Source organism: Desarmillaria tabescens (assembly GCF_030435595.1).
Source record: "Desarmillaria tabescens strain CCBAS 213 chromosome Unknown EV420scaffold_13, whole genome shotgun sequence".
Classification (NCBI taxonomy): domain Eukaryota; kingdom Fungi; phylum Basidiomycota; class Agaricomycetes; order Agaricales; family Physalacriaceae; genus Desarmillaria; species Desarmillaria tabescens.
Window position 1 is genome coordinate 824,879 of NW_026848312.1, and position 17,602 is coordinate 842,480.

A 17,602-nucleotide genomic window follows, 5' to 3' on the forward strand; every position below is an offset into this window, starting at 1 on the left:
GCACGCGATATGACAACTGATCATATAGAAACCGACCTGAGTGGCAAGACTTGATGGGCGCACCTAAACGCTTCAACTCTTCAATTTAAATCAATAAGTCGTGGACTAATACTTATCCAACGGCGAGCCAGGTAGTCACCAAGGTGGCAATTTAGTGGACTCCTCAAGGCAAATAAAATTAGCGAATACTACCAGCGACTGCCAAAGCTGAGTTCCGGTATAAGCGCTGTGGGAGGGAGTAAGCACAGTAGAAGAAAACTGATGTAATACTAACTGGTCGCAAGTAAGCTAGTTGAGAAGGGGATAGTCGGCAGCTATGCTGGTCTGAAAAGCACAAGCCTATGTTCAATTCGACACAGACGAGCAGTTCAACATTCAAATAAGCTATCTTGGCTCATTGTATGGTTTGTGTATGGCAGCTGTCTGTATCCCTGGACTTCCCAAATTTAAACAACACATAGAATATACATATTAGAATATACAAACAATGACATTCTATCCAGCCCACAAAGAAGATGGGACTGAATCATTGAATCGAATATGAATGTGATGGCTGCGGTGGCATCACCGGTGTGAAGGAAGGACCTGGCATATCACACCTGTGCAAGGATTCATGATAAGAGGGTGGTGGGGAACCTCTGCGCATGAATCCCTCCCCATCCATGTGCATAGGAACCAGATCTTGTATAGTTGTCAGATTAATGTCACCATCGGTGTTGTTACCAGCCCTCTTGCGAAATTTTTGTCGCCAGAGGCTGAAAAATATAGTGAAGAAAATACAGAAAGCAATTGAGCCGAAGACGCTGGCAATGATTATCTTCCCCGTTTTGATACTTCTATCGACTCTATCGAAATCGCTGGTTCCTAGACTAGATATACTACATGAGAAAGGACTGTTCTAGGCGTTGTGTGTGAAACTGTTGATAAGACTTACAGTAGGACTGTACTGATAGCACTTTCATAAGTCGTTAAAGTTGTTGGAATAGACACTCTATAAACGTTTTATCAATAATTACTACTAATTAGATATGAAGGAAAGATGATGGTCGGCCTTACAGTAGTGGTGCTGTGGACGTGGCCATGGTTGTGGTCATGATGGTCGTGGTCTGAAGTCTGTGACAGAGACGGTTCACCAGTGAGTCCTAAAGTATTACCACTGAATTGTGGCGAGACCTGCTGTGCCCACAAGGAGAGCAAAGAAGATGATGGTATGGAGGAGAGTGTCGTCTACCAAAATCGGATCATTGAAGAACCGGGTAAGAGTGGATGGGTTGACCTACAAGTAGAGGATATACCTGTACTAGAATGACCCACTACAACTGAATACTTATATATATATGGATGGACGCCCACGGCAAGGGGAACTCCAGAACGAGTGTGAATGTTACGTCCATCATCATCTAGGAGCCGCTGGCTTTGCCTTCCAGGTGCACAGCTTGTCGACGTTCGAATATGCTCTCGTTCCCAAGTATATCAGATTGGATGTGCTAACCTGGAATCTTCTAAAACAAAATCGGATCAATGACCAAAACTGAATGCTATTTCTCTCGGACCCTGTCCCAATACATCTGGAACCTGCGGAGCCGTGATATACCTTGGTATTGTCATATTCCTATGGCGGGAAGTCTAATCCAGTTTCGGTGGGATATTTGAAGGGAACTCAATATACGCTAGCGATTACTAAGGCACCCTTAGGGATAGAATATCCATCGTACGCGTCATTCTGTGATGCGAAATGAGGAATATCTAAGCAAGGACACTCAACGGTTGTTTCGGGAGACTCAGAGATACATAAAACATACTTGAGGGGATGACACTATGGTATCCGAGACCTCGAGACATAGCGGGTCCATATATGACAGTCGCAAGATGGTGTCAAGGAAGCTCTTAATCAGGGCTGTTCAGAAAAGGTGTTATTAGCGCAGCATCGGAGTCTATACATACGGATGCTTACTGTTTTACCTCCACCTGCGTGACTGACAGTATTGATCCTGACTTAGGGTGCGTGCCTTACCTCCCTTCCCGTTCTTTATCAGATTTCATCCCTTGAATGAAACAAGCACATATGGGCTTTAAATTAGCCAAGAGACACTCATACTGGCTGTGACCACTGCGAGGGTTATAAAAAGGTCAACGAGATTCGGCATTAGGACAAAAATCCCTGTCAACTTATCTGTTTTTCATGCCATTGTACTTTGCTATGAGGTTGGTCGTTTATTTAGAAGCCCACAAAAATGCCTGGTAGCTTCATGTTTCAACGAGTCTAGCAAAAACCGCCTGCGCTGCAGTGGACTGCTTATTAACCTTCTTCACTCCTAGGCCTAGACGCTGAATCCAAACTTACATCGTCGCTCCGATCGCATATTCTAGTTTCTACCGCGAGGTCGTCGGACAGGCTCCACGTCACCGGAGATCCGAATGAATTCAGTATACGTACATGATATAAGGGGCGAACTGCCCAGCACTCTAGTACAATGGAGCAACCGGCGAGTGGGGCTGCGAAGTCCTGATAAGATAGTTATATGAAGCACAGAGGGTTCAGTTCGCTACCTTGACTTCGTCCCTCAGTACTTCAATACTCAGTTCTCAGTGCTCAAGTCGACCATAATCGAGCGAAAGTTGAAGAAAAACCATTAAATTCGGTTAACCGGAATCGGGCCCACTGCCGGTTAGGATTCGCATCTACAATCTGTTCACTCGTTGATGCCACTGGAAATCTCTAAAGTCCTGATAAGATTCTATTGACAACGGTGGTACGTATGAGTGCGATAGCGTTGGACTTTTCCCTAACTTCTCGTTGAGCTAGATATCCGTTGGTGAACAGCAATATACAAATACCAGAGAACCGCTCACCCCACAGCCCTTAATCTGCTTTTGAGTAGGGACTACCGGCGGTAAAGCTCTAAAGGCTCAAGTCACCGTGCTTGAAGCTGCCTGGTTGTGCAATTATTTGTTCCACTCCCTCAAGCTTGATCTGATGCTACATTCGTCGCATTGCTTAGGAGAATACTCGGGGTATGCAAAACTGTTCATGGGGAAGAGTATCGGGCGATGTCAAAAAGCTTATAAAAACCGTAGGGTGGCAGTTGGGAGGCAATCATGCTAGCAACACTCAATGGGGACAAAAATACGGAACGACTAACACGTATTTGAAAGATCATCGCGTCGATAAGGTGAAAGCGCTCTTTCAGCATTGTCATTAAAATCATTCAGACTCTTCGCAAATGATGTAGCTATACAAAGAACCGTCAGAGATCATCAAGGGGGAACAGCGGTAGCAGACGTACCATCCAAACCGGATTCCACGCTCGAGAGCCCAACGAAGTGCGGTAAAAAATGGCCTCATGGACAGCAGAATAATCCTCCGCATCCTTCTAGCACAGTTTCCGACGTGTTCGCGCCAACAGCGCATGTCGAAGAAAAAGAGCATATATGCTAGGAATCAAGGCTCAATGGTAAGACCACCAAAACAAAAAAGATCACGCACGTATTACTGTATCAGGCTATAGCATACCGAGATGCACCGCAGGATGCCTGTGCAAAGGCAGATCAACCTATCCTGAGTCATTGTTCGCCTGCACTCCAAGTCATTAGCACGCCTCGCATGATGAAAAACAGCAGCACAAGCACCAACAGGCCAAATCCATGCTCAGAGGCCATCAAATAAAAGCGAGAAAAACAGGGGTCATCGAACGCTTGCGTCGTCGACGAGAGAGAAGAAAGAAAGGGCAGAAACTGAGGGAGGCAAACATGGCCAAGCAGTCGATTCACGTGGCTGACGCGTCGACGCGTCGATATGAAATTTTCTTCCGCTTCAACCACAATCATCAATTTTGGCAACGATTCATATCGCACCAGGTTTTCAATGATTTCTCCGGAATCAAGAAGAATCTGCATATAAGTGATCTTTTCACCCAGTCAAGGCATCATCGGCCACCACAGGTACTTAATCGTAACAAGAAGTACTCTATGGACCTCCAGATGGACGGAATTCTGAATAGCTAGCCAAGGTAAAACGGTCTGATCCTTTTCTTATGACACATCCTGGATTTATTTCAGTGAAGCTGATCAAAGGCTTCGTGTAGAGCGTGGTCCAATAAAGCATCGTGAAATTGACATCCACCTTGGTCGCTCGCCAGGCAAGGCAGGCCCAATTTGTCGATGCACGCTCCGACCAGAGAATCGCTAGAATACACAAAGATGGAAGCACCAGAAGTCGTTGAAAGCTGTGCTAGATGAACAGCCATGAGGAACCAGAGCGTAGCAGCGTGAAGAAATGAAGCTTTGAAGGTTGAAGTCGTTCGTAGTGGTCGATGGCAAAGGTTGTTTGGCGACGTCAACAAACAAACACGGCTTCCTTCCCTACCATCACCTTCACGCGTCCGTCGTGCGAATCGTGACAATATCGTTCCATAAATGTGTCTGCAACATTTATCTGCTGACATACGACGGCGACGAAGGACTTGGAAGCTAGTTTGGACGATGGTTTGGAGTGAGAAAGCCTATCTCTTCCTTTCCTCGCTGTTCTTACGTTCAATTCTAGGTATATTTGGTGACGAACGGAATCTGTTGATCGCTGTACGGGCGACAAATTGCCAGTCGACAGCAAAGCGTCACTGAGGCTGCTCGCGACTGGTATCCCTGACCCTCGCCTAAAACTATCATGAACAAATTCGGCCTGGTCGGTGGTAGCAGGCCGTCATATAGTCAGTCTGTCCTGCCTGTTTTTGCTACACCTTTGTTCATCGTCGGACAATATGTCTGGGTAGCGTACACCGCGAAGACATATGCGCACGTGCAATCAGTAGTTCAGGATGGACGTTACTGCTAAAGGTCAGATACTTCTTATACACGCCAATTTCGCCTTATTTCACTGCAGAGTTTCCATGCATGGCCGGTGTCATTGATTTCGTGAAATCTAATCTCGACGTATTTCACTATCACGTGAAGCCGTGTCCACGAGCAATTACTTCTCCTGCCCTAGGAAGTACTAGACCCATCATACCTTCCTTGTTTCACTGCAGCACGGTGACGAAATTCCGTCACTTCTCGAAAATTTCCGCTGACAGCTCGAAGAGATACAGGCTTGCCGGCTATGGCGGCATATGTATGCACTGGACGAAGGGACGGCTCTAAGCATAGCTAAAAGATACCGTTACTGAAAAAGGTTGGATTCTTTCTATTTCGCGCTAGTGCGAGACTGAAATCATTCTAGGATGTTACTGTAGCATAGACAGTACTGTTGTCAGACCCCCATTCCCGACGCTGAGTCGATCTCGTTTTCACCTTTGTAAAGACACAGACAATCAGACGCTCGCCAAGGTAAGTTCGTCTCCTTCCATCCACCCCGATTCACTCCATAACTATGTCTTTCAGGAACGTGTGATGTCTGGGTTATCATAACCGCTGATAGTCAACGGAGAAAAAAGAGGAAGCACTGCTGTTCTGTAGTACTGCGATCCTTGCCCATGCACGCAATGGGGAAGATCCGGTCCGAGTTATTTCGTTTCCTCGGCCGTAGGATGAAAGAGACTGCGAACATTGATGCCAGCCACGGGATCGATTCATGGCCGGGTCCGGTCGAAATGCGTCTATGTAGACAAGTTAGGTTTCGCCTATCGGTCTCGTCATGTGTAGTAAGACTCACCTGTACGATCTTCATTCACATATGCCGACATCTCGTTCATCTACCACCTCTTCTTTCGCTTCAATTACTGTGAGACTAAGAGAAGCCGTGTCCAAGTTACAACTGATGCGAGGCGGAAGTAAGTGAGGCTTTACTGCTTCAAAAAGTGAAACTCACCGTACGCTATAGCACCGATATGAACTGCAGCGTTTACAACTTGTTCAAACCACAGCTATGAAGCAGGCTCATCGGTCCTGTACGGGTCTCTCGCCATCTGCTGGGCTAGTGCTAGAGGCGGAACGGAGACAGTGAAACTTTTTGAGCTGTTTCGTACTCCTGCAATGATACCTGTACCATGCCGTTCCTTATTGGGACCTTGTACCAGTACCAACACGAACACCAAGCAAGCGCCGGTGTCAGAAATTGACGTTCATCGATGAGTAGAAAACGGATCCGCACTATGAGTTCTTCTATTACATACTTGCATTGCTTCTTTTCGCGTAATAACCCTGTGACAGGTGAGTATCAGTCCTTGTGCTGTGTATGTGAAGCTAACTGAGCATGCAATAGCATACAGCTTAGATCTGCACAGGAGTCAAGTTGACTGTTGTGATCTAGGGATCATTTAGAGTCCTCTGACAGGAATTGCTGGTGCAGGGCCATTGCATCTTCATCGTCTGGTATCTATCAACTCCGAGGAGCGCTTCGGACAACTTTTGGAGATGCGATGAGGAGTATCCAGGAGGTTTGATGAAGCAATGATTCCAGATAGCGCCTGGACGTAACTATCAGAGGGAAATGAACGGTCATCATCTTTTAGTCTACATAGCCATCTCGGCTGTGAACCTCTGCGACCTCAAGCTACTGACGGAAACATTGCTCTGGATCTCTGTGAGCTCCCATCGCATCGCTCATCGCGATATCAATCGGAGAGCCCTCGGTGCGCTTTCTGTATAAAAAGTCTTCTCAGCCTGGGATGTTGTTAGCAATATTCACCCACAATCTCACCGATAATCCCGATGTTTACCAAATTCGCCTCAGCTCTTATTGCCTGCATTTTCATGCTCGCTATCTTCTCACCCAATGTCTCGGCAGTCCCGTTGACACCGGTCTCTGCGACAAATGGTATGTTGGGCAGATCATTTTTGTAGCAGGCGCACTAACCTCGTCTTGTCTGTAGATAATCCGGCTACTGAAGCTAGTGGTTCCATTCCGGAGACGCACGCTCAACCTGGGGAAGGATCTCCATACAAGGTGCTTGCATACGGCGTCTAGTTTTGGTACATGAAACCTCTTCGACGCGATTTCAGTTTCCTGATAATCGTTACAGTGTTATACCGGCCAGTGAGACAGCACCGGTCAGTGAGACGATGGCTTCGGGTAGGCGCTCCACACCACATTTGGTCCCGGAGTTTACAAAACAATAGTTATAAGACTAAGAGAGAAATATTCCGATACTTTTTGCTCCTAAAGGAGCTCGCATCCAGTGAGTGTGCTAGTGTTAAAATTTGATCAAGCCAATGAGACGTGTGACGCTTGTGACTCTCCGCTAAAGTCCTGCCTGATATAGAAATTCTGTGATGTCTCACTGGGTGGTTTTGTGACTGATCTTGACTTTTTGTACTGATAAGCTTATCGCACTATAATTTCGCACACAACGCATCCTCAATTATACCATATCTTATGCAGGAAATACCTACGGTGCGAATGGTGCGGTCCGATCTCCAATCAGACCCCATTTAGTATTGTTCCGATGCCGATTTCCATTTCAGCGTCTCACTGGCCGGTATAACACTGTACTTCCAAGGTTTTGCTACCAGCGGTTAGATGGCTTGGCACGTAGTAATCTGGAGTTATATCGTGTCGTGTTGATGTGCACCAAATGGAAGAGCTTGATGATTCCGGATGTTGTGACGCCAACCTGATCAGACTTGAGTTAATCTCTGACGATGAGGCTCCTTGACGTTGCGTGTATTAATGAGAAACCGGAACAGGGCAGCCGTCACAAATCCGAGTGTATAAAAGAAGTGCGAACTAAAGTATACTTCTTATCTTACCTGCTTCACATATCCCAACTCACAGTGAGATATGGTTATGGAGCAAAAAGGTAAGGAAGCTAAGTCGGAGAACACTTGTTATGCATGACGACAATTTCCTAGAAAATCTGCTTTCCTGAAGGCTTCGGCTGGTAATGGCCTTCTTAGCAGCATCTACAGTTTTCACTGCCATTTGCCCCACTATCACCTGCAATCAATTTCAGGCCTCGCAAGCAATCCGTTCCAAAACGAGGCTGGTCGGAGAGAACGCTCAGACCCCAAACTATTGCGAGCATTCAGGAACGATCCCCCGTCATTGCTTACTATCTACTACAGCATACCTCAGGCACGATTATCCGCAGGAATGGAACATACCCGGTCTTACCGACTCAGAGGTTTACATCTACGTCGGAAACTCGAAGCATTACGCCCTCAATACCAAGCGCGGTATATCAGAATGGAACAGACTCTTACCGCGCAGTGGCGGGATGGTGCATCTCGGACATAACCGTAACATTGTTACGAATATGGGCAGTCAAGCTAATATACGAGTGGGTAAGTACTCGAAGAAAGCCTGGTTCAGGGCGAGGGTGTCCGTAAGCTGAGTCCAATTACCAAGAGGGATCCGTGAGTTTGATAACGAGCGCTAAGCGTAGTCGGTAAGCGAGTGGAACGGCAAGCGCTAAGCGTAACCGATCTTGATCACTTATGTTCACACAAGGACTGTGGAGGTTTAAAGGTGAGTTGATAGCTTCTGATTCTAATACAACAGTATTGATGATGTTTATATACTGGAGTTCAAGTATTCCTATTCTACAATGTTCTAGCATATTCTGGTAGAAGTAAGAAGGTTAGAGAAAGCAAGAGAAAGTACGAGCCGGTCACTGCAAAGACCGAGAAGGCCGAGTGAAGGCATGTGTTGACTCACACATACCGGCAGGTACCGATATCCATAACAAACATGGCATATAACGGACCACACGACAGCGATCTGGTCAGTGGTGACTACTCTCAGAATCATCTAGAAACAATGATCCTTGATCCATGTAAGCTATCACGCGTCTACATATCTACGACGTATTTACGAGGTACAGCCTAATTAGTGGGCGCTTGGGCCCTACTGCCAGAGTAGAAAGGGGAAGAAACTTGTAAGTTCATCCGATACAAAGAAGACAAAACTGCATCAATGGTGAGTCTCGCGCAAAGGTAATGGCGGTGGCAGTGTCAACGAAGAAAGGAAAGGATCCGAAACGTCACTCCTACGTGAAGAGCGGTAAGATGGTGGTGGGGTAGCACTCTGCATAAACTGTGTCTGCTCTTCCATGTACCTAATCTGCTGCCGTAGCCGCTCGATCTCTGCTTCGTACGCGTTTCGAGAAGACTGAGATAGTCTCCTCGGGAGGTCTGATGCCACAGAAGTGGTAGTTAAGATGGATATCGTCCGCACAGAGGGGGATGGTGATGGTGACATGCTAGTCCGATCAGGTACAACACTCGTCGGACCGGTATCATCACCAGTGTTGTTACCAGTCCTTTTGCGATGTTTCCTTTGTCGCCAAAAGACGAAAAGAAGAGCGAGAACAGCAACAAAGGCCAAGGATCCGATAACACTGCCAGCGATTACCCCTGGAGAAGGGTGGGTAATTTCTGGACTAGTAACCATGACTCCAACGCCGTCGCTGGTTGATGAAGTAGATGTTCTATGTGATTTTTATCAATAGTTTAATATTTAGATTGCGAAAGACGAGATGGTTGGCCTTACAGTGGAATAATTCTCGTCACTGTGGACAACACTAAATCCGAGGAGGTCGTGGCCGTGGACTGAAGTCTATGAGAGGGGGTGATTCGCTGGTCAGTACCGAAGTCTCATCACCAAGAGGGTTAGGGTGTTTCTTACATCGTAGTCAAACTATCATTTATGAAACTCATTGTGGAGATATTTATCGGGTTTACGAGGAAGACCGAAAATAACTGGAAAGAGTGGCGAGATAAGCTGGTTGGACCTAAAATGATTCCACACAACTGAGCATTTATATACTATGACTGGAAACACTTGACAACGGCGACTCGACGACGAGCCACATTGATCATCCAGATGTTACTGATGGACTACATAGATCAAAGAAAACTTCGTAGCTTGCGATCTATAAGCTGAAAGATAGTGTACTAATAGTAATATCTCAGATCCTACACCACGCGCAAGCCATCCTATGATGCATACCTTGGGTGCCCAGTACACTGACACGTTGGTTCCACCGAGGATGAAACTGTCTTACGAGATGAATCCGAGCAAATGTTTTAGGCGGGAGTTGTGAAGGACCGAGATATCAGGATATGATTATTGTTTCGTATGTCACTACATGATAAGCGCTCTTTTTGGGAGTCGTGTATACAGCACAGACAACTTACAATTCGGACGCATTTCTTCACACCAAGTGGTACCACAGTTGAGAATGTCGTTTCAATGGCGTGCTATCCTAACCCTATTGGCTTGTACGCTTTCTTCACTCATCGATGGCATTGGTGCTTCCTCCCGCTGGTGCCTTCATTGGATCGGATTATGAACTAGAACAAAGCTTAAAGTCCTGATGACATTCTATTGACGAGGGTGGTATGTATGGGTGAGATAGCGTTGGACCTCTCCCTGGCTTTCTGCTCTGTTAGGCCTAGATATCTGTTGGTGAACAGCAACACGCAAATGCCAGAGAAATGCTCACCCCACAGCCCTTGATCTGCTTCTTGGTAGGGACTACCGGTGATAAAGGCTCGAGTTATCGTGCTTGAATCTGCACAGCTGAAGCTACATCGATGCGATGCAACCGCCCTTGCCATGTTCATCGCATCCGCTTAGGATGGTACTGAAGATTTTGCTGTTCACAAGGCAGAGCAGCGAGCTACGTCACGAAGATGGTAGAAACAATAAGGTGGCAGTTGGGAGGCAATCATGCTAGCGACACATATTCAATGAGGACAAGAAAGGACGGAACAATAAATGCTCACATCTCGGTCGTGTTAGAAAGATCATCACGTCAATGAGCTGCCAGGAAGCGCTCCTTCAGCATTATTGTTAGGATCCTTCAGCCTCTTCGTAAAGGGTGTAACTATACAAAGAACCATCAGGCAGTCTTCAAGGAGGGACAGCAAGAGCAGACGTACCATCCAAGCCGGATTCCACGCTCGACAGCCAAAAACAGTGCAGTAACAAATGACCTCGTGGACAGCAGAATAATCCTTCTATCACAGTTTCTGACCTGCTGGCACCAAGAACATAGGTCGGAGAAAAACAAGTGAACTCAAAGTGCATATATGCTAGAAGTACAAGACTCGAAGGTAAGACCATCAGAAGATTTAAAAAATCACGCACGTATTGCTGTACCAGGCTATAGCATACAGAGATGCACCGCAGCTGCCGTGCAAAGGTAGTCCAACCTCATCCCGAGTCGTTCACCTGCGTCTTCCATGCCGAAAAACCAGTATCGCAAGCACCAGTAGGCCTAATCAGAGGTTGTCGAACACTTGCATCGTCGACGAGAAAGAAGAAGGAAAGGGCAGAAATTGAGAAGGCAAACACGGCCAAGCATCCTATTCACGTGACTGACGCGTTGACGCGTTGATATGAAATTCAAATGATTTCATGCCTTTGCTTCAGCCACCATCATCAATTTTGACAATGATTCATATCGCATCAGGTATTCAACGTTTCAACGTTCAATGGCTGGACCGGATCATGGAAAGTCATAGATTTTAACTGGCCTTTTCACCCAGTCAAAGCATCGCGGCCACCACAAGTAATTGTTATAAGAAGTACTCTATGAACCGGCGACCAATGTCGCCAGTACTGACAATCTCAAGCTCACGGCGACTGTGGCAAATGCCGTCTCAGAGTCATTGAAGATCACGTGGGAAGAATGTGGTCTCTACGCGCTCTTTCGCCGTAAGGACGGAGATGCCGTTCCGTTCACTGGGATAAAGGTGGCTTTCCGCCGTCTAATTTCTCCCAAACATCTGACTGATTTGTTTTTTGTAGCCTACAGTTTCGTTGAAGGATACTGATGACTCCGTTTTTGCGGTCATACCTTCTGGGCAATCGGTTATTACTGAGCATAATTGCAAATAGTATATGTTCTATCTATTGATCTATGCTGATCTTAATGTATGCTCGCCCCAAGGTATCGGCGCTCTTTGACTTTGCTTCACGTATGTCATATGTGATTGATATGTAAGTCATTCTGATGTTGTCTCTAGTGCTTCCAACTCAGATTTACCAGGATACTCAGTGTCCTTAGAATCAGCGTCACATACAGACGTAGGATTTCCCGTTTATATCGTTTCCTCGAATCTGAATTTACAGTTCGTTCGATTTCTCTACTTCTACCGATATGATCAGTGTCGAGCGAGAGAAGGGTGCTGAATGTATTATTTTGGTTATTTCCTCTAATGCTAAACAAACGTTATTCCGGGTACTACAAATAGGAACGACTGCTACACTGGGCATTGCGATATTTATACTTTCATTTGATCGAGATACCAGATGTTAAGCTGAACTCCTCCCTTACTTGTTTATCAACCGCTGACGCCCATCTGTCATTTTGTATTGTCGTTCTCTAGGTGTCTGTATGTCCGTCTCATTTCTCACATGCAATAAGATGACCGATGACGCGCAATTCAACTCGATACCCTATCCAACATGAGGGTGAGACCGCATCGGCGGCGAAGGTAGTGGGGGTAGAGGCGGGAGTGACAGGGAACTTGAAGAACCAAAACGATCTGAAATACCGCTCCTACGTGTGTGGTAAGACGGTGGTGGAGAGCTACCGTGCATGATTTCCATCTGCTCATCCATGTATCTGATTCGTTGTCGTAATCGCTCTATCTCTTCTTCATACGCGTTTCGAGAAGACTGAGATAGCCTTCTCGGAAGTGGAGGTGACTCAGATACGCGGGGTTCGATGGATCCTGGCCGTGCGGAGGGGGTGAGGGTTGGATGGGGCACGAAAGTCGTCCCCCAGAGGGGAGACGAGTCGGATACAAGTGATTCTACGGTCAAGATGGATTCGGTCCTCTGGGAGCGAAATGACGGTAAGGTGGAAGTAAGGACTGTATCAGGTACAACAGTAGTCGGGCCAATATCACCACTAGCACCGTTTCCTGCCTTGTTGCGATATTGTCTTTTCCAGAGGAAGAAAAACAGAGTAAGAGCAACGACAGCAGCTAATGATCCAATGACACTGAAAATGATCACCACTGGAGTTGTCCCATGAGAAGAGTTAGTTTGTGCTAAACTAAAGGCTGCTTGATGAGAAATCGCGACACCAGAAACATGTTTGACTTACGGATAGGCCCGTGAAGAGGAAGGCGAACTCAGTGAAGTGGGCAACATTCTATCGGGAGTGTTTGTGTTTGGCGAAGAAATTTGCCTGAGAAAAGAACACAAACTGAGAGTAACGGTGGTCAATGTTCTATTGGAAGTGTTTGTGCTCGACTTACGAATGGGTCTGTCGAGAGTCAGGCGAACGGGGAGTAGTGGTCAGCGTTCTACTGGAGGTGTGAAGACATATCAAACGGGTGTTACATCGAAAGGACGGACACAGCACTGGAAATGCTGAGAGTTGAGCGCTCTTCGGCAACACTGAAAGTTTTGATAAGACTTGCTCTGTAACAGTAAGAGTCGTCGTAATCTCGATGACTTGAGTTGATATAGAAATTGCTGATAGGTCCGATCCAGGCACTGGCAGCGTAAATTCACTTTCATACATATGAGAGTGTGTGTGTGTTTTCCAGTCAGTACCGTAAAATTATTGAACAAAAAGGGAAAGAGTGATTCTTACGGAATTATGGTAGTACTATCCGAATTGGCGACACTCATTGTAGCTCGTTGTAGCTTGAAGATTTACCGTGCGCACAAGGAGATCCGAGAGGATGACCCTGTGAAGGAGAGTCTGATTTAATTGGGGCAATGAAGAGCGTGGTAAGACAAGCTGGGTTGGCCTACGAGTAGAGGAGATGACTAGGGCCTAAAATGACCCACTACAACCGAGCCTTATATAGAACGATTAAACACACTTGGCAACCGTGACAAATAGACGTTGGGGGTACCCGGTGCATGTTACACTGATCACCCAGAAGTTACTGATTGGCCACATGGGTCAGAATGAGATTCGCGATCCTCAAGACATACATCGTGACATGTACTCAGAAGCTCCGGGAAACGACATGCCGGTTCCAGCGAAGATGCAAACATCTAGTATGAGATAGATCACAACAAATTATCGAGGCGAGGGTAGTGAAGAACCTAGATATCAGGATGTGATTATTGAGTCGAATGCTATGTCAAATGAATAAGCGTTTTCTTTTGGAATGATGTGCACAGCGTAAGCAGATGGCTGTTATGCATGTGTTCTTTACGCCCACGCCATCAAGCTGCCTTAGCTGTTATTCATGTAGTGCTGAGTCGCCGCGATACCACCATGATTCCTGAATTGTTGCTTGATTATTGATCAAGGTACAAGATGCGGCAGTCACTTCGATCTAGTAAATGAATAATCAGCATGATCATGCAGTTCATACCGCAATGCTTTACTCCAAAAGGTGTATTATCGAGGCTGTAAGCCCATTATTCCGGATAGGAATCGCTAACTAATCTTGTATTGCAGGTACACAGCTGACCATAGCGTATCATGCCGCCGTTCATTGTATTCTATATAGGAAAATGCAGAATTTTGCCAGAAGTAAAATTTCTTCCTAGTCATCTTGTCGACAACCGAGATCACCGATGACATGCACTCCGGTTACTCGGGAGAACTGTCTGCGGCACTGAATGACTCATGAAAATAATATTAGTTAGTGATATTGATCAAGTAGACAGCTCTACGAGAACGAGGCGTAATTGAGCAGAAAAAGGGAGCAGGATGACTAATACAAATCTAGTTAGTCAACGGAAGCATCTCTACTCATCGACGGACCTAATAGTACCATCACTTGCATCAAGCACAGGCTCGGCAGACCCTTCGACTTTCGAAATGTCGAAAGTGCTGAGGACCACGGCACAGACCATGAATACTGTCGCATTGGCTAGATATCGACCTGCAGCTCGAATAAGCTTCCGTTCCCAAGAACACCACATCGAACGCGCTAACCTGGACATATTCTGAAACGCCATCAGCACAAAAATCATAGCATTGGCAAGACGAGATGAACAAGCTCACCGTCTACCAAAACCAAAGGCTATATCCCTCGGATCCCGTTCTGGTACATGTTCGGGTGTCGCTAGAAACCGCGTTGGGTCGAAAACCATTGGGTTTTGATATACCTTGGGATCATGTGTCATATTCCTGTGGCAGGGAGTCCGATTCGGTTTTCTTGACGTGATGATCGGGGACGCACCATATGTTAGCAATTACCAAGGAACCCTTAGGAATATAATACCCATTGTACACGTCGGCTTGCGACGTGCAATGAGGAATATCTAAACGAGGACGCTCAACAGGCGTTTCGGGTGACTCGGAGAGACATGATACACACTTGTCGAGACGACACTATGATATCTGAGAACCTCCAGACATAGCGCGTTGATATAAGGCAATTTGTCGCGGTCGCTTAATGATGGTAATCGCTCGCCGTCGTTCAAGAGGGAGTCGAGCTCTTCTTGCGCTTGTTTTTGTACCGATGGATAAAGAACCATTGCCAGAAAGAATGCATCCAATGCTGCAGTTGTCTAAAAATATGAACAACGCAGTACAAGAGTCCCTACATGCGGACGCTCACTGTTTCGCCTCCACCTGCACGATTCAGAGTTAATCAAAGCTGACTGAGTGAGTAATGGCTCACCTCCATAAATGGTTGAAGCAGCCCATTTGATGTCGTATTCCGCAGCTGATTTCTCGTGAAGCAGAGCCGAGACAAACGACTCCTTCTCTCTACCTGCAGCCTGAAGATGTTATTACTTGATAAGCATTGAACAATTTGCTCATGATAACACACCACCTGGCCCTTAGTAAAATTGAAAGGGACGTTTGCCAAGTCATCTAGATCCTTCCTCCATTCGTGGGCCAACCTCTTGAATCCCATACCAGGAAGCCATTCAGGTGGAAACCGGACTAGGGGAAGAAAGTAGTTAGGCGTGGGCGAGAGTCACTAGTGGATTTCAAGCGTACGAAATGGTAGCTGATCCACAAGAAACGTCCCAGGCGCACTGAGCTTTGAAAATTCAGCCATTGTTCTCTCGACCAATTGTAACAGCTTGTCCCGGTCCTCTTTGACTTCCGAGTCGTATCCATACGCGATGCGTAGGCTCAGGTATGCCGCAAGACTGTAGCTTCATTAGATGGATGTCAGTTCAAGGCTTGCTCGCGGTAACTAACCGAGCGTTGTGGTTATGAAACTTTTCTGGTGCTTCCAGTAACCGCTTCAGAAGCTGTCGCACCTCATTCTCTTGGATCCCAGCAAACTTGTCGACAATGCTGGCATTCAGACAGCCGTGCAAGAGTCTTCGATGCGTCCTTAGTGTGTTACCCGACGACATGAGCGGGATGGTTAAATTCCATCGGGCAAGGTCGCAGGCCATGGTCAGATGAGGTCGGTCAGAATAAGCAGAGCTTCGCTTAGCCAGAAGATCTACGGCGGTATCAGAAGATCCGATTACGATAAATGTTTGACCCAAGACCGTGACCGAACAGATATCCCCTAGAGCGAAAAAAAAAAAAAACTTATTACATCTGAAGCGAATTCTGCAGCGGAAGAAAGGCTGACCGTAGAGCTTACTCCATCGAGCGAACGTCAACCAGGGTTTCGTTGTCGGCATGTCCAGGATGTTTCCAATAAAGGGTAGCCCTCGAGGTCCAGGTGGGAGCTGACGAGCGGTGCATCTCCGAACGACGCATGCCAAGACGAAAAGGGGAAGGAGTAAAAAGGATGGCATTGAGAAATGAGGCAGTGGAGAAGTATGAACGAGTACACGTAGGGAATAACGACACAACGGAAGAGGGAGAGTGGTCGGAAGGTTGTGGAAGACCAAACGAACCTTGGTCCTTTTGAATGACTGGCGTCACGATGTCCTCATGGAACGAGTACTAACCATTCTCGCTACCCAGGACATGAACTAAGCTCCACGAAGGCCATACAAATGCCTTGATGTGAGAAGTCCGGTCAGGAGGTATTCATGAGAACTATATCAAGGGGTGCACTTCACGTGAGATAGCCGCTTGTCGCGGGAGAACTTCAGGATAACGAGCTGGTGAAAGCGTAGCTTGAATATTTCGTGTGCGCTAGCTAGAGATACTACAATTCCATTGGAAGTGGAGGAGAGCGGTGAAGGTTTTGTCTGGTGCCAAGCTGTGTAGACGCCCAATTGAATATCATCCATTGGTCGCCAACACATAGCCCTCAGTGATTGTCCGGTTTGCTCCCGTACAGTTCTAATAACGTCAGAGACAGCCTGCCCTTGAATGGTATCAGCATGTGAATGATTATAAATAAGATGTCGAGCCTTGCGTACCTTGCAGGCCCTAGTGTAAAATACTAGGAATGAATTCCTTCAGATTAATACAAGGATGGTTCGAGGCATATACCAAGCCGTACAGAACAAAAGTTGCGGTTCAATGCCCCGCCACCAGCCAAAAGCGTCACTGACTCTTCCGTTAGGTATCAGATTTGATGCCTTCGGTGACATGGCATCATATGGAACAGTGACCCGTGGTATATTGGCCTTTTAGTCGCCCTCAGCAGCCTTGATGTCGTCAGAAGAGATTCGGGTGGATCCAATACACGCACAAGACGTGAACAAGACATAAGAGCAAACATTGTCCAGCAGTGACTTTACTTAGTCCATTACTGCGATACGGAAATACGCAACATGAACACCTACCGAGACTTGCCTTACATTAACAATAGATAACCGCAATCCTCGTGTAGAGCTTGACAATATAGCCGTATTTTTTTTTTT

At 46.5% G+C, this 17,602-nt stretch overlaps 5 protein-coding genes across 5 annotated transcripts; 3 read left to right on the plus strand and 2 right to left on the minus strand.

Moving 5' to 3' along the window:
• Window positions 1-6,645: 6,645 nt before the first annotated feature.
• Window positions 6,646-6,901, plus strand: EV420DRAFT_1641549 (uncharacterized protein; the record flags this gene model as incomplete). The annotated part of the gene is made up of 2 exons (XM_060477253.1): window positions 6,646-6,751; window positions 6,807-6,901. 2 exons carry the CDS (start codon window positions 6,646-6,648, stop codon window positions 6,899-6,901), a joined length of 201 nt encoding a protein of 66 aa, XP_060332349.1.
• Window positions 6,902-7,788: 887 nt separating this feature from the next.
• Window positions 7,789-8,409, plus strand: EV420DRAFT_1535704 (uncharacterized protein). Its single transcript, XM_060472841.1, has one exon. It carries the CDS (start codon window positions 7,818-7,820, stop codon window positions 8,265-8,267), a length of 450 nt encoding a protein of 149 aa, XP_060332350.1. The 5' UTR covers window positions 7,789-7,817; the 3' UTR covers window positions 8,268-8,409.
• A 355-nt stretch (window positions 8,410-8,764) lies between these two features.
• Window positions 8,765-9,818, minus strand: EV420DRAFT_255855 (uncharacterized protein). Its single transcript, XM_060481438.1, has 3 exons — window positions 9,560-9,818; window positions 9,425-9,490; window positions 8,765-9,362 (listed from the first exon to the last, which is right to left on the minus strand). The coding sequence occupies exons 1-3, from the start codon at window positions 9,589-9,591 to the stop codon at window positions 8,846-8,848; spliced, it is 615 nt and encodes a 204-aa protein (XP_060332351.1). The 5' UTR covers window positions 9,592-9,818; the 3' UTR covers window positions 8,765-8,845.
• An 853-nt stretch (window positions 9,819-10,671) lies between these two features.
• On the plus strand, window positions 10,672-13,610 carry EV420DRAFT_1673400 (uncharacterized protein; the record flags this gene model as incomplete). The annotated part of the gene is made up of 12 exons (XM_060479111.1): window positions 10,672-11,252; window positions 11,352-11,450; window positions 11,515-11,634; window positions 11,690-11,752; window positions 11,832-11,881; window positions 11,908-12,012; window positions 12,050-12,075; window positions 12,379-12,454; window positions 12,572-12,752; window positions 12,840-12,854; window positions 13,002-13,206; window positions 13,444-13,610. The coding sequence occupies exons 1-12, from the start codon at window positions 11,058-11,060 to the stop codon at window positions 13,608-13,610; spliced, it is 1,302 nt and encodes a 433-aa protein (XP_060332352.1). The 5' UTR covers window positions 10,672-11,057.
• Window positions 13,611-14,498: 888 nt separating this feature from the next.
• EV420DRAFT_1268297 (cytochrome P450) lies at window positions 14,499-16,579 on the minus strand (the record flags this gene model as incomplete). The annotated part of the gene is made up of 12 exons (XM_060467440.1): window positions 14,499-14,574; window positions 14,625-14,745; window positions 14,799-14,809; window positions 14,868-14,993; window positions 15,046-15,127; window positions 15,184-15,376; window positions 15,427-15,440; window positions 15,490-15,589; window positions 15,643-15,758; window positions 15,816-15,970; window positions 16,023-16,344; window positions 16,411-16,579. 12 exons carry the CDS (start codon window positions 16,577-16,579, stop codon window positions 14,499-14,501), a joined length of 1,485 nt encoding a protein of 494 aa, XP_060332353.1.
• Window positions 16,580-17,602: the final 1,023 nt, after the last annotated feature.